General features: G+C 41.4%; 1 protein-coding gene across 1 annotated transcript; it reads right to left on the bottom strand.

Moving 5' to 3' along the window:
- Nucleotides 1-2,254: 2,254 nt before the first annotated feature.
- On the bottom strand, nt 2,255-9,967 carry LOC124041694 (protein-lysine 6-oxidase-like). The gene is made up of 7 exons (XM_046359580.1): nt 8,780-9,967; nt 8,569-8,677; nt 8,098-8,229; nt 5,410-5,566; nt 5,142-5,237; nt 4,824-4,939; nt 2,255-2,874 (listed from the first exon to the last, which is right to left on the bottom strand). The coding sequence occupies exons 1-7, from the start codon at nt 9,759-9,761 to the stop codon at nt 2,868-2,870; spliced, it is 1,599 nt and encodes a 532-aa protein (XP_046215536.1). The 5' UTR covers nt 9,762-9,967; the 3' UTR covers nt 2,255-2,867.
- Nucleotides 9,968-17,140: the final 7,173 nt, after the last annotated feature.

Genomic DNA, 17,140 nt, shown 5'->3' with positions numbered 1-17,140 from the left:
GAGATGACAGAGTAGCTGTGGAATTTCTCTGCTCAGTGCCTAAACCAACCGGCCAGCCCTGGACTCGGCTCCAGGCATGAATAGCACATTGCAGGACATCGCAGACCAGGAGCACTCTGTGTCTATACAACTGCATCCTGCCCCTGCCCCTTGCTCACATTGCCCATTTTTTTGTCAAATCTGACCTGCAAATATCCAGCCAACCCTTAACACCGATTCCGCACAGCCCCAGTGGAGGGAACGTCTGTGTTTGCCAGAGCATTTTTGTGGATCAGCAGCATGGCTCATAGCTAGCAAATTAATCTGAAATATTTAGCTGCCAGTTAGCTAAGTAACAGGCTGTTCCTCATTGGAATTTGTTAAGCAACAGCAACAGTTACTAACTACACTACAGAAGAACAATCAGAAAGCTCAGGGGCCTGTGTTAGCTTCTTTGAGCTTGTCAATGTTCTACTCTCTGTCTATTTCACCTGTATGTTGGCCCAATATGGTGTCATGTCTCCCAATATGGAGTATGTGTCACAACTTGCTTCCTATGCACTATATAGTACATTACTTTTGACCAGACCCTCATAGGCCCTCATCAAAAGTAGTGCAGTAGGCCTGTATAGGGAATTGGGTACCATTTTAGATACACATTAAAGGATTTTTCCTTCCTGCCAAGTTGCGCCAACAATAGCTGGGTTGATGTGATTGACTGAGGGATGTTAAGCAGAGGCTGCAAACCATCTCCATGTACTTTAGTTCCCCTTGAAAACCCTAGCCAGGAGAACCACTCAGATGTCTGAGCTGGGTGCTAGCATTCTTCTTCATGCTGCATGGCTCACAGCTGAGCAAACAGACACTGTCTTCTCTTCAACATGGCATGTTTGAAATGACAGGCCTATCCAAAAAGGCACAGGCCCTCTCTAGAAGAACTGGCGGCTGCCAGTAGATGTGTAAGAAACCAAGCACTGAGCATCTAATGTTCTTGTTCAAACCGTTTAAATGTTCAATGTTTGATGCTCTATTGAGTCTAGTCTACTGGCTTTTACTCAGATTGTCACTGGCTGTCTGTAAATATTGGGCTGGAATTCCTAGACAGACGGGATGGAATGTAGTTGACTAAAGAGGAGGTGGATTTTCCAGACAGACAATTTCAATAACATAGACAATCTATTCTGGCACAGACACACCTTAGAGGCGTCCAGTGTAAAACAGCTCATTTGCTGTTCGTTTTATATGTTCACTGTTCTTTCACAACAGAGTCTATGTCTGCTATGGTGACTTTAAATAGTGCATATGCATGTTTTGTTCCCAAATTGGGTTATTTATTCAATGTTACATTTCTTTCAGTTACAAAATGTGTTATAACAAGTATGGTACATGGTGAAATAACCAACTCTTTCATTTCAGAATACACTTGATCTAAAAGGCTTGTAAAAATATCATTTCTGTCAAAATGTGTCAGGAATAATGATCTCTACTCCTTATCCCTACCCTACCCTTTACCTCTTAACCAGATATAGGCCATGAGACTGCTACTAGAAGTCAAGGTGTGCTTGGTATTTACAAGTGGAGAGAGAAAAGGGCTTCATTCATCCCTCTGCATTGCGTGGTGCTTTAGTAGACAAGGCAGGGCCGCTTCACATCCTCTGGCCTCTGTCTTCACAGAGCCCTGTCAGCAAACACCGCTACAGATCACACTGCCACAGTAGAGCAGCTTGCACTGTTTGGTTCTCTGTGTGTTTGGTTCTCTCTAAGCCTAAGGGTTTAGTATTTTAGCCAAGCCAAAATCTGCACACACTCAACTCCAATCAGTACCAAAGTTGGGGTAAATTCCATTTCAATTCCAGTTAATTCGGAAAGTAAGCCAAATTTCAATTGCATATTTTACTAATTGAAATGCTTTGTAGAGAATTGGAATTTCAGCGTACTTCCTAAATTGGCTGTAATTGAAATGGAATTGACCCCCAACCCTTCTCAGTACCAAGGTTTCCAGTCTCCATTCATCAGGTAAAATGAGACCATTTCAGTCTATACATACTGTAGTATTTACAAAGCAGCATAACAACATACCTCATATCTCTCCTACACACTTTTTGTAACATATAGTTGGTATATTTATGATCAATTCCTTCCACAAAAATCTCACGGACACAAAGGTGCCGAATGTTTCATGCGACAAAAAGAATAGCCAGATGTGAACGTATTTTTTATATTCTCACTCTTCACCATGTTTATTGTATCAACATTAACAAAAACAACAGCACTTGGAATATTAACAGGTTTGAGCGTCATATAAACAACTTTTCATTACAATTTCAAATAAAACATGTCTTCATTCGCTCACACATGCATACACACTTACAAAGTGAATGGAAATATATTATTTAATTAATACTTAGCACATACAGGTTAGGCATTTGCAACGTATTCATTATGGCCACCAAGTGGTTACTCAACTGCATCTAACTATACAACTGCAGATCAAATATCAAAAATCTAAATAATATTATTCAAGCATAGTCTAATTCAAGCACAGTACTTTTTCCATTCCTTTTTCAAGATCATGCTAAATAATACAAAAATATTACTCTTCTTCAACGGATAATGTCATATCGATATAAATACATTGTCATGTAATAATGCTCAGTAAATGCCTATGTTACAAAAGTTTTGGGTAAAAAAAATCCTCTTTTACAACTGATTTCCAAACATATAACACCCTAACCCAAGGAACACATTCAGTTTTGAGGGGAATGCTGCACAATTTTATAAAAACGACTCCATCTACAACCGCAACAACTGGTTGATATTGTTATAATTTACAGTACTTTAAGAGACAAGAGGAAAATACCTCAGAATCTTACATTCCAAGGAAAGATTTAACCCCTGTGGAGATAGGAAGAGATCAAATCAAATCAAATCAAATTTTATTTATTATTTATTATTTAGAGAGATGAACATTAAGAAATATTTTGTGTCTCAAATCATATTTACAGTGTATTTGGAAAGTATTCAGACCCCTTCCCTTTTTCCACATTTTGTTCGGTTACAGCCTTATTCTAAAAATGATCAAATAAAAAATGTTCATCATCAATCAACACACAATGCCCCATAATGACAAAGAAAAAACAGATTTTTAGAAATGTATTTACTTATTTAAATGTATTAAAAAAAACATATACCTTATTTAAATTAGTATTCAGACCCTTTGCTATGAGACTCAAAATTAAGCTCAGGTGCATCTTGTTTCCATTGATCAATCTTGAGATGTTTCTCCAACTTGATTCGAGTCCACCTGTGGTGAATTCAATTGATTGGACATGATTTGGAAAGCCACACACCTGCTATATAAGGTCCCACAGGTGACAATAGATGTCAGAGCAAAAACCAAGCCGTGAGGTCGAAGGAATATTCCGTAGAGCTCCGAGACAGGATCATGTTGAGGCACAGATCTGGGAAAGGGGTACCAAAAAATCTCTGCAACATTGAAGTTCCCCAAGAACACAATGGTCTCCATCATTCTTAAATAGAAGAAGTTCGGAACTGGTCAGTGAGATGACCAAGAACGTGTGGCGCTCGGCGGTCTGCCCGTTTCTTTGTGCGGGATTGATCATTCTAACCCTGGTGTTTGCTACAGACTAATGTGTTTGTGTATTTAGTGCTAGACTGTTTTCGTTCCCTGTGTCTAGGGCATTTTGTTTGAGCACCCCAAAAGTGGGGTGGCCGTGGTTCACCGTGTGTGCATTAAAGGAGCACTTAATTGAACTCTCTGCTTTCCTGCGCCTTATTTCACCCTCACGACACCCAGGACCTTACACACCTAAAGGACTCTCAGACCATGAGAAACAAGATTCTCTTGTCTGATAAAACCAAGATTGAACTCTTTGGCCTGAATGCCAATCGTCACGTCTGGAGGAACCCTGTCACCATCCATACTGTGAAGCATGGTGGTGGCAGCATCATGTTGTGGGGATGCTTCTCAGCGGCAGGGACTGGGAGACTAGTCTGGATCAATGGAAAGATGAACGGAGCAAAGTACAGAGAGATCCTTGATGAAAACCTGCTCCATAGTGCTCAGGACCTCAGACTGGGACGAAGGTTCACCTTCCAACAGGACAAAGACCCTAAGCAGACAGCCAAGACAACACAGTAGTCGCTTCAGGACAAGTCTATGAATGTCCTTGAGTGGCCCAGCCAGAGCCTGGACTTGAACCCGATTAAAATTTCTGGAGAGACCTTTCAGGTCTGTGCAGCGACACTCCCAATCCAACCTGACAGAGCTTGAGATGATCTGCAGAGAAGAATGGGAGAAACTCCCCAAGTACAGGTGTGTCAAGCTTGTAGCGTCATACCCAAGAAGACTTGAGGCTGTCATTGCTGCCAAAAGTGCTTCAACAAAGTACAAACAAAGAGTAAAGGGTCTGAATACTTAGGTGAATATGACATTTCAGTTGTTTCTTTTTAATACATTTTCAAGAATGTTTAAAAACCTGTTTTTGCTTTGTCATTGGGGTATTGTGTGTAGATTGATGAGGAATTTAAAAAAAACTATTTAATCCATTTTAGAATAAGGCTGTAACGTAAAAAAAAAAATGTGGAGAAAGTCAAGGGGTCTGAATACTTTCCGGATGCACTGTATGCTATTATACTAATTGTAATGCTATTACAATTATGAAAAACCTCTATATTTGCCATCCAGACTCTATTTTCTGCACTTACATGCCCTTTGGGATGGTAAAAACTATGCAGGACTGAGACCTTGATCTATATGACATGACATCATGGCCAATCACAGAGAATATATGATTATATTGGCCAATCACAGAGAATCTTACCTGGTTAGCCGACAGTTCCGTGTTTGAACCTGAGTACCTGTGTATGTGACATCACATCTCACCACGTTGTTGGAATAGTCTGACTCTTGCACATGATAACTGGGGTTGACTGTGACCTAAGAAAATACAGATTTGTGTGAACAACACTGCTTCGGTGAGATGGCCAAAGCACATACAGATCGGACTAGGCTAAAAAAAAATGCATTTCAAGTGAATCATTACCAAACAGAGAGTTCCTGTTGTAAGCTTTAGACAAATCAAATCAAATCAAATGTTTTATTTGTCACATGCGATCCAGACACAATATAATGTAGTTACCCTCAGGACGTAGTTTCCTGTAGGAACATCGGTGATGTCGATCCACTGACAGTCAATATTCGCAGCATATGTATCATGACATCCTGGACTCAGCCCCTGTTCAACACAAAACACAGTTATAGCAAAATGTGGATCATATTCACCTTTTGTTACATCAGTAGGGGCCCTAAGCACTTTGTGCAGTACCCGTACCATACGCACCTGTGTATGGGCTGCAATTGTGGATTCACAAAATGGTATGATGTTGTGTTTGTAGTGCAGTACTCACCTGTGTATGTGCTGTGCATGCGTAGCGGCGTCTGAATCCAGCATCACAGCCCGTGTCCTCCAGACAAAAACTGGCCTTGTGTCCCTCTGCCACCTTCCTTCCTGTTGTGACCTCCAGCAGATCATAGTTACTGAAGGCATCCATACTGTGGTAGTGTCTAGGGCAGGAGAAAGGGGGGAGTTTTTTCATACTGTATATACCATCGTTGTGCAGTAAAACCATGAAAAGTAGTGCACCTAAGCTGAAATCTGGTGTTTGGAGGGTGTTTGAATGTAAACCCAATGTAACTGTTATGATACGCAGAATGTATTTCAAAACAGAGTGGATGTACTCTGAAACACCCAAAGTGGTTCTTCTTATTTTTAAGAAAGTGTTGTGAAAGCACTATTTGGTCTTTCAGTTCATGTAAAAGGCAGGATCAAAACACAAACAGAATATTTTGTCAGACTGTGTCTCTCATTCAATCATTTATGCTATTGGTTTATAGCACACATATTGATTGATGATTTTCATTCAATATTTTGATTAACATTTAAAAAAAGACACTGGGTCTCCTGCTTGATGATTTTCATTCAATATTTTGATTAACATTTAAAAAAAGACACTGGGTCTCCTGCTTGTCAAAACACCGCCCGAGTCCAATCAGCCAGTCTTCAGGACAAAATAGTTGTGCTTAACCACCCTTGTTACACTGAGCACATGGGGCCTGATTCAAAATTGAGATAAGTAGACTTAACATGGGCTCAATGAAATATGGATTTAAGCCCATGTTAGATCAACTTATCTTAGGGCCTATAGAGAATTTTATGGGGATAAAATTACACCTTAATTTTTTCTGTGCTTTGTTTAGACATATTAAAAACAGGAGGAGAACGAAAAGGAGTGAAAGTTGGACAGGCGGAAGTGGGAATTTAACCCTGACTGCTGGGGGAGTAAGACAACAGCTTTATTTGGAATTTGACCCCCCCCCATCCACACAGCCACGTACTGTGTGAGGAACTTAGACCCCAATATCAGAACCAAAATTTGAACTTCAAACATTGTGCTGCCGTACTATTTAGAATTCACCCAGTCTGATGCATGGAGGTGGGTGGACAGAGGCCATGCATGGCAGGTGTGATCTCTAGCAAACTCTATGGTCAAGTATAAAGACGGCCCTTCAAAAACTCAGACAGGTGAGAGCACACCAAACACGCAGATGAAACTCTCCAAAACGATCTAAGAAAGTATGTAAATGAAAATGTGACTACAAAATGTTAACACTAGTGATTGGTAAGTGAGGCTTTCTGAAGGCTTCGGCACTTTCACCAAATTGTGATGAAAAAAAAGGTCATTACTCTGAACTTCATTATCTGTTCACAATGCAAATTAGTGACATCTGCTGGTCAGCAATAAATAAATGTGATTATCAGAGACACTTTTTTCTCCTCTGTTTTCATGAAAACTCCTTCACTTAGGGCCCCCGAAAGGCTAGGACTGGCTCTGATTGCATGTGTCGGTATGGATTTGGGTACGTAGACCCGTGAGCCACTGTGACACTACATGATGAGTTCGGATTTTGTGGCTCCCACCCCCATCAAACTTGCCCATCCCTGCATTAGCATAATGGTTGACTGGTAGATCATATTGAGCCATGGGCTGGTTTGTATATGTGCTAACAAGTTTTGTATAAATACTACTGCTAACATTAGAAGTCATTAGGCAGGTTTCTATTGACCCAGGTTTATTCGACCAAATAAATAAATAAATAAATAATAATTGCTGAATCATTTTGAAGGTACGTGGGGAATGTGATGTCATCACATTACTATAAAGCTCCACTCCACATTTAATTTGAAATGCATACTGCTTTCTAAATCTATTTGTCCACTATAAAAATGTTTCTTTGCCGGATAAGGTTTGTCAAGACTTCGAGAATGCCTGAACTGCTTCACCTTGCTTTTCTGGTTGGCTGTATGCAAGTTTCATCATCCAATTATTTCAGATTTACAGTTGTGTAGGTTTCACCATTGTACGAGCCCTGGCGATATGTTGGTACGTGAGAATGATTAGGATATGGCAAATATTTGTCAAATCTTACATTCTTTCCATGTTGGCTTTTGCGGGTTATCTGAGACATGATAGGTGGGAGGGCTTACAGGATCTCGGGAATGTATTAATTAATGCGCAAATAGTCTAAGTGGATAATGGAAATACTCCAAACACTTTGTTTTTATTCAACACACTTTGTTTGGGGTGTGACACTATTATGCCCAACAGTTTTTATCGACACAAGACAATTCAATGGAAACGCACCGTAGCAGGCAATTGTCGTATCTGTTTGTCAACTTTCTAAATGTCGACAAAAAATGATTGTAAAAGTTAACGGAAACATAGCTAACGCATGTATTTATTTTCCATGAATGTTAAATATAATGTCATATTTACGGTGATTTTGAAGAATATTGAGGAATACATGCTTACACCTACAATGATTAAGAAAGTACACAAGACAAACAAAACGATCACAGATATCACAAAAAAATACAGCAGCAGATTGTTACATTTACACACAGGTTACTCCCCTAACAGCACAAGAATTTGTATTGCCTGTCAGGAGTGACTAATTCCTATGGAATGAGGGAGACCTGAGACAAATGGAGCTAGTTCTTTCTACTTCCTATACACAATTTACTTGGATTTACTTACTGGTGACAGCTGTGCCATTCCCACTGGTGTCTTGGTTTGACCGGAAGGAAGTCAGTTGTGCCTTGGTTCTTGACCTTCTGGGGGAAGCGGAGCAGTACTCTGTAGTCTATGTCCCTGGCTGTGCTCGCTGACCTGGGAGAGATCACATATGGGAAGATACATGAACTGTCATCCTATCAGATCAAGTAAACATTTGCAATGGTCAAAATTAGTACATTTTACGTGTATTGGCTGTAGAAAACAACAGTAGCTAAGTGAGATCCTCTTTGTTGCTTATTGAGTCACAAATTACCAGTCGAAGGCATTATTTACATTAACCACACATAACTGCAGAAATTTAAGAGACAATGGGATAATGTTGATTTTTTTCTGAAAGTGTATGTATTGTGGATTAAGAGATAAACATAACATATAATATAAAATAAATTGCACACAAAGCCAGTTGCATAGGCACATAGGCACTTTACTTACCTCGCCAAACAGTTCTCCTCAGCTGCACAGCGCAGCGAGTACATCTGCATCCGCTGGATGTAGGCACCAGCCTGGATGGAATACGGGTCTGGGACGAGGTCTGGGAGCCCTTGGGAATGATATAAGGCATTAAATATGGCTTTATAATCGCCTATAACGATTGCACCAGGAACATTTAAAATTCTATACGTGCGACAATTAGCATACTCACCATTCTGGAAATATCTGGTTCCGTATCCAGTGCCAGGAGCTGGCGCCGGGGGACGCCGCGTGCGCACTACCGGCGTTCTGCCTCTGGAGGGGTACATGTTGTAGAAAACGGAATTCCGGTGGTTTTTAAAAGGGTTCCTAGGGTCGTCCGAGACCATGTCCTCGCCGTTACTCGCTGCCTCGATCGACGTCTCACCACTGTTATCGGGTCTGGGTAGTGGAGGAGCATCCCTGCCGTTGGGGACGACATAACCTGAGTTGGAATGTTCCATTTGTGCGGTTTGCCTGGAGATGGATGCTTCCGGCTCAGCGCGTATCTGTTGGTATTCTCCACCCGGCACAAGCACTGCCTCGCTTCCCCGGTGTGGAGAGGCATGAACCCCCGAGCGAGCATCCCCGGTAGCATCCTGAGTGACTGGCGTTCCTCTCCTCAGTATTCCGCTACCGGAGAACTCGGGGAGCAGCGCGGTGACTGATGCGTTGACTCGGTATGTGTGCTCTGGAGAGTAGCGCCGTGCGCCAGGGGACCCCGCCACTCCCGCTCGGTATGGAACCGCAGGTTGCTGTCTGGCGCCTGAGTGCCGCGGAGCATTGGGCACCACGTACTGCCCATTGTCATGTCCTATAGCTACAGATCCAGGATCTAGAACATTGTTGGTTTGGTCCCGTAAATGTTCTGCGCCTAAATTCGATTCCACTCGTCCAGATCTTATGTGAGCCACTCTGCCTTCCCGCGTTCCAGGCTGCGTCTGGCCGGTGCCATCCCTCCTAGTGCTCACGTATACCGTGGACTGGCTCCTTGGGCGCGCCAGTGGTTGATACTCTGACCCGGTGCTCATTAGACTGTACACCTGACCGTTATTCTTCCACTGAATCCTCTGCCGCCAAGGCTCCACTCGCTCACGCGGTGGCTGCTGCTGTCCAGTAATAAGATGAGCCAGTCCTTGGAGGAGGTAAAAGAGTAAAACCGACCATTTCGCCATAACTGTTAATTTAAATGTACTAACCCCACTCTAAAACCCACTACGACATTAAACAATAGGTCTGCTCTGTGACATGTAGGCCTATTTTGCAGATAATAGGTTAATTACGGTGGGTGTGTGGAGTAGATACAAGTTCTGAGGAGGAGCGCGCGCACTATCCGTTTTAATGAGTAGGCCTACGCAATATAGCCTGGCAGCTTTCTCTGCGTGCGGCGCTATTGACAGTTGGAGAGAACAGGAACATTGGAATTCTCAGACATTTTATGAAAACGGGCTAGTTTATTTACGCATGCACAGAAAGCCTGAGGTTCGAGAGAAACCCTTTAACTCTTTCCTCCCTGTGAAGTGCAGTTACACAAGGCTTATACTGTACTGTAGCTTACACAAGCATTGAGTTTACTCAGCGAACTTTACGCAGTGGTGTCGTTTGGGGTCATCTAAATAGTATCGTCATATTTTTGTGTTTCTCATTATCAATTTGGGCAATACTTCAATAAAATGGATACAAATACAAGGAAGTGTTTTATGTGTCACTGATTTCCGCATTTTAATACATTTGGCAAATGTTTTTCGTAAATATGATCAAATAGCTAGCTATCCATTATAAGAAAGAAGAATCAGACTCAACAACATAAACGTTTGTAATTATTGTCCCTCTCTTCTAAAGTAAGAAATATAAATTGTTCAATCTCATTACCACATGTTAAATAATGAAAATTGCTTGAGGAGAGACTAGACCTATCTATTAAATGACTACTTCCTTGCTTTTATACACTATACCTTTCTTCAGTGAATATTGGTTGTTCAATCATAAAATAGGCCTAACCAACTTGTATACATATATTTAATTGTGAACAACACAGTGGGCTAATATACATATCCATGTGCTGACATTTCTAAACCCTCTCTCATCCCTCTGTCTGTCTGTACAGACGAACAAGCCCTGGTATGGGAGAGCAGGCCATGGGGTGGCAGTGTTAATCTGTGTTTGAGATACTTGTCAGGACATGCTGTCACAGAGTTTCTGTTAGGCTACAATGTCCAGTTGCATTGAAACATTATCACAATTCGACCTTGGACATTCATTTACATTTACTTTTACATTTAAGTCATTTAGCAGACGCTCTTATCCAGAGCGACTTACAAATTGGTGCATTCACCTTATGACATCCAGTGGAACAACCACTTTACAATAGTGCATCTAAATATTTTAAGGGGGGGGGGGTGAGAAGGATTACTTTATCCTATCCTAGGTATTCCTTAAAGAGGTGGGGTTTCAGGTGTCTCCGGAAGGTGGTGATTGACTCCGCTGTCCTGGCGTCGTGAGGGAGTTTGTTCCACCATTGGGGAGCCAGAGCAGCGAACAGTTTTGACTGAGCTGAGCGGGAACTGTACTTCCTCAGTGGTAGGGAGGCGAGCAGGCCAGAGGTGGATGAACGCAGTGCCCTTATTTGGGTGTAGGGCCTGATCAGAGCCTGGAGGTACTGAGGTGCCGTTCCCCTCACAGCTCCGTAGGCAAGCACCATGGTCTTGTAGCGGATGCGAGCTTCAACTGGAAGCCAGTGGAGAGAGCGGAGGAGCGGGGTGACGTGAGAGAACTTGGGAAGGTTGAACACTAGACGGGCTGCGGCGTTCTGGATGAGTTGTAGGGGTTTAATGGCACAGGCAGGGAGCCCAGCCAACAGCGAGTTGCAGTAATCCAGACGGGAGATGACAAGTGCCTGGATTAGGACCTGCGCCGCTTCCTGTGTGAGGCAGGGTCGTACTCTGCGGATGTTGTAGAGCATGAACCTACAGGAACGGGCCACCGCCTTGATATTAGTTGAGAACGACAGTTTGTTGTCCAGGATCACGCCAAGGTTCTTAGCGCTCTGGGAGGAGGACACAATGGAGTTGTCAACCGTGATGGCGAGATCATGGATATAACATTCCATATTGCTATTCATAATACAGCGTCTAATGACACGAAGTTAATATTGAAATAGAATCAAATCAATTACACAGACATACTCATTACAATGATACAGTTGATACTGGGGTCTGTGGACACATTCTTATGTGGAAAATATTTTCATATGGTAGGCTACATCAGATCAATTGAATCGAATATCTCCTACAAAATGTGATTATTGGCACCTTGGAGAGACCAGGAGAAGTCAGTGCGTGAACACATGTATAAGGGCATTTTATAGGCTGCTGGCCCAATATCATGCTTTCTGGCTAAATAAATCTGTTGCAAAATGTGCAGCTGAGGAGAACAGTTTGGCGAGGTAAGGTGTAGGTGTCCATGCAACTGGCTTTGTGCGCTATTGGTAGCAGACCAGTGGTGGCTAATCAGCAGCCTGATGGTCTGAAAATAGAAGCTATTGGCCAGTCTTTCAGTTTTTGCCATGATGCTTTTGTACTGCCCATGTCTGAGTGGTCGAAGCTGGGAGAACAGGACATGGTTCAAATGGGGACAGGACGAATTTCTGCATTATCCTGATTTTTAAGAATCGCTGTCATGCCTTCTTCACCACTGTGTCCGTGTGGTTAGACCATTTCATCTTCTCTGAGATGTGTATGCGAATTTGAAGTTATTGACCATCTCTTCGGCCAACACAATATCACACTCAATTCGTGCAAATATGTACAAAAAGTATTTCAGCAGATTTCGTGCATTTTTGTGTGGCTTAATTAATGTGAAAAGACACACATTTCTGTGTGACTTAATTTATGGGAAACTACATTTTTGTGAGGTAAACTTCAGAAGATTCTTTTGAAAGTTATTATAGCAATGCATGATGGGCAATGGTGTTCTACACTGCCTTTTTTATGTCGTTTTTTAAATGTATTAATGCCAATACTGTTTTCTATGCTTGTTTTTGCTTAATACTTTGGGATACTGGTGTTCTTGTAGTCAGAAAGACATTTTTTTCGTGTAGGTAACAGTAGGCCTACATGATTTCCTTCATAACACATTTAATATTTTGTTGTACCTAGATTGCACCATTTTCTTCATAATGCATTTAGCACAAGGCTCCACTTTTTAATGTACATTACACAATTTCTTTCAAATGAACTTTATACAAGGCTATGTCGAATTTTATGAGGGTTGCCAGATCTGAGAAAAATATTTTTTGTTATCAAACATTTTAGTGGGTATTGTTAAAAGTTGGGGAATGGGGATACACTTTTATGATGGGAAATTATAATACACACCATAATACACACACAAACACTTACACACACTCACTTTGTTTGTAATATATTCATTTTATAGCCAACTCTTGATTTTTGTACGAATAGTTTAAATAAAATATTTGTATCTAGTTGTCACATATTCATTATCTTTGTAGTTTGCATGCTTCAATAATGACTAACAGGGTTAAATAGTTGTAAATCTCTGCTTGATTTAGCTTTAGGTATATTTGGCATTTTAATACATATTCTGTATTTCCACTGAAGAAAACAGTAATTAATCAACACACTACTGTAAATAAATGGACACTACCTGTTATAAAGCGGAAATTGTTCTCCGTAATTACAGTACCAGTCAAAAGTGTGGACACGCCTACTCATTCAAAGATTTTTCTTTATTTTTACTATTTCTACATTGTAGAATAACAGTAAAGACATCAAAACTATGAAATAACACATATGGAATCATGTAGTAACCAAAAAAGTGTTAAACAAATCAAAATATAGTTTAGATTTTCGATTCTTCAAAGTAGCCTTGATGACAGCTTTGCACACTTTTAGCATTCTCTGTATCAGCTTCACCTGGAATGATTTTCCAACTGTCTTGAAGGAGGTCCCGATATAGGTGACCCGTTTCAGGAAACTAGGCATATGTCGCAAGTCACGACATCACAGGAGAGCCGTTTGAACATAAAACAGTTTTTTTCAATAACAAACTTTTATTCCATCTGCAAATACAAATTAAGTTCTTATATTATGAGCCTAGTTGGTTTAGCCAAAGAAAAAGTCAGGAACCTTCCCGCTCTCCATGATTGGCTGAGATAATGAGTGGGCTAGACATGCCGAGAGATGAGTTTCAGATTGGTCTGCGGTATAGCATCTTGTGTCTGTAAAATGAGCTGCTTGTTATGCATATATAATCCTTTCAACTGCACTTTTTTCAAAAGATATAACGTTAGCCATGGAGAACTGCAAATATGTTGCAACTGCTCTCAATAACATTGCTGCCTTGAATTTATCAGGCACTATCTACAAAGGTCAGTTGGAAAAAGTTGTGATGGACTACGTTCTGGAGGACGATCGTGCCATGCGGACTCTCTCTGACTCTGAAAATAAATCAGATGATGAGGAAATCCCTTATTTAGGTAAAAAGATTTTCATTGAAGAAGACATTATAGAGTTTTCTGATGACAGTGATAGGGAAGAAACGACGATCAACAGTTTTGTCACGGAAGAAGTTGACTGAGTTTTGAAATCAGTGGAATGTCTGGTAGAAGCAGAGTATGATAAGGAGATTAGTTGAATTCTGCCGTTTGATTGCAAATGCAGAGGCTGTTGAACCTCTTAAGGTTACCCTTTACTTTTTCGAACATTCTGTTAAAAATCGCGCAACATTTCAGCGTCCTGCTACTCATGCCAGGAATATAGTATATGCATATGATTAGTATGTGTGGATAGAAAATACTCTAACGTTTCTAAAACTGGTTAAATCACGGCTGTGACTATAACAGAGCGTGTGTTTCATCGAAAAGCGCAAGAAAAACTGGGAAAAATATCCATGCGACACTTGCATGTATTGTCTATGGGAAACCAAATTACATGGGGCTGAGATTGCAAGTCCTACAGCTTCCACACGATGTCGCCAGTCTTGTCAATTGCCTGGGCTTTGTTTCTTGGTCAAACGAGTAAGAGAGAGCCCATTTCTTCCGGCCTCCGACAGGATGTTTTGGAGGAGAAATTTTCGACCATGATTTCAAGACATGGAGCTATTACACATCGCCCCGTGATCAATTTGATAGATTATTAATGTTTACTGATACCTAAAGTTGGATTACAAAAGTATTTCGAAGTGTTTTGTGAAAGTTTTTCGGCGACTTTTTTAATTTAAAAAAATGACTTTGCGTTTTAAAACAGTGTTTTTTCCTGGATCACACACTTTTCATAGATCGATATTTAGGGTATATATGGACCGATTTAATCTAAAAAAAGACCCAATAGTGATGTTTATGGGACATCTAGGAGTGCCATAAAGAAGCTCGTCAAAGGTAATTAATGTTTTATATTTTATTTCTGCGTTCTGTGTAGCGCCGGCTATGCTAATTATTTTGTTTACGTCCCCTTCAGGTATTTCGGGGTGTTGCATGCTATCAGATAATAGCTTCTCATGCTTTCGCCGAAAAGCATTTTAAAAATCTGACTTGTTGGCTGGATTCACAAATAGTGTAGCTTTAATTCAGTACCCTGCATGTGTGTTTTAATGAACGTTTGAGTTTTAATGAGTGCTATTACCATTTAGCGTAGCGCATTTGCATTTCCAGATGGCTAGATGCGGCGCCTGCGTGTCGGGTGGGCTTAAGAGGTTAAAAATGTCTCCGGATTACATCTTCAGACTAAGGACAACCATGGCATCCGTGACAGAGAGGGAGAAAGATCTGATGATTCTAATGGGTCAGTGTGAAGCAGAGTGACTTGACACAACGGGCCAAGCAAGCTGTGCAAACTAAACGGAAACGACACAGGACGTCTTATTTAATGAAAAGGGTTGAAGTCTGCAGTGAAGCCTTCATCCATGTATATGGGTAAGAGCCTAGCTACAGTTTCAGATATTGTACATTTCTAATGTTGTCAGAAAGTTGTTTTCATGGCAAGTTAAAGCTTGCTGCTAGCTAGCTGAATTTCAATGGCTGGCTTGCTAGCTAACATTGAACCTATTTGGATGACTTTAGTTAGCTATGACAACCGGTTTGTATTGCTAGTACTCCATGGATTGGGATTATTGTTAATTGTTTGGCTAGCTAGCTAACGTGGGGACGGCAGGGTAGCCAAGTTGTTAGAGCTTTAGACTAGTAACCGAAAGGTCGCAAGTTCACATTCCCGAGCTGACAAGGTACAAATCTGTCGTTCTGCCCCTGAACAGGCAGTTAACCCACTATTCCTAGGCCGTCATTGAAAATAAGAATGTGTTCTTAACTGACTTGCCTGGTTAAATAAAAGTAAAATAAAAAATAAAATAAAAAACATGATGTCCTATGAGTGTCATCTGATGAAGATCATCAAAGGTTAGTGATTAATTTTATCTATATTTCTGCTTTTTGTGACTCCTATCTTTGGCTGGAAAAATGGCTGTGTGTTTTTTCGACTTGGCGGTGATCTAACAATCATATGTTGTGCTTTAGCTGTAAAGCATTTTTGAAATTGGATATGATGGGTAGATTAACAAGATGTTTGTCTTTCATTTGCTGTATTGGACTTCTTAATGTGTGAAAGTTACATATTTCTAAAATATATTTTTGAATTTCGCCTTTTCAGTGGAATGTTGTTGAGGGGTTCCGCCTGCGCTAGAAAGGCTAAGACATGAAGGTCAGTCAATGCGGAAAAGTTCAGTCACAAAAACCATCAAGTGCTAAGATGAAACTAGCTGTCATGCGGGTGAAAGAGGACCCAAAAGCGACTTAACAGAAACAGAGTTTATTCAAGTCCAAACAGGGAATAACAGAAATCCTCTAGTCTGTATGGGGGAATAACAGGAGAAGCGGCCACAGACTGCAGGTCGCTTTCGGGTAGGCGCAGGCCGTAGTTGACAGAGACACCTGCTCACACGCAGCATCTGATGAAGGCAAAAAACACGACAGGACAGGGCGATACACAATCACAGCAAAAACACGACAGGACAGGGCGAAACGCAATCACAGCATGGTGAATACTAAACAAGGAACCGACGGGACAGGAACGGAACACAAAGGAATAAATAGGGACTCTAATCAGGGGAAAGGATCGGGAACAGGTGTGGGAAGACTAAATGATGATTAGGGGAATAGGAACAGCTGGGAGCAGGAACGGAACGATAGAGAGAAGAGAGAGCGAGAGAGTGAGAGAGGGAGGGGGAGAGAGAGGGATAGAAAGAGGGAAAGAACCAAATAAGACCAGCAGAGGGAAACGAATAGAATGGGGAGCACAGGGACAAGACATGATAATAAATGACAAACATGACAGTACCCCCCCACTCACCGAGCGCCTCCTGGCGCACTCGAGGAGGAATCCTGGCGGCAACGGAGGAAATCATCGATGAGTGAACGGTCCAGCACGTCCCGAGACGGAACCCAACTCCTCTCCTCAGGACCGTAACCCTCCCAGACAAAGGCAGACCGGTAATGAAGTCTAAGGCAATGTGAGACCATGGTCGAGAAGGAATGGGGGAG

Source organism: Oncorhynchus gorbuscha, linkage group LG08 (genome assembly GCF_021184085.1).
Source record: "Oncorhynchus gorbuscha isolate QuinsamMale2020 ecotype Even-year linkage group LG08, OgorEven_v1.0, whole genome shotgun sequence".
Taxonomy (NCBI): Eukaryota; Metazoa; Chordata; class Actinopteri; order Salmoniformes; family Salmonidae; genus Oncorhynchus; species Oncorhynchus gorbuscha.
Note: the sequence above shows the minus strand (reverse complement) of the source record. Positions and strands in the feature narration are given on the sequence as shown.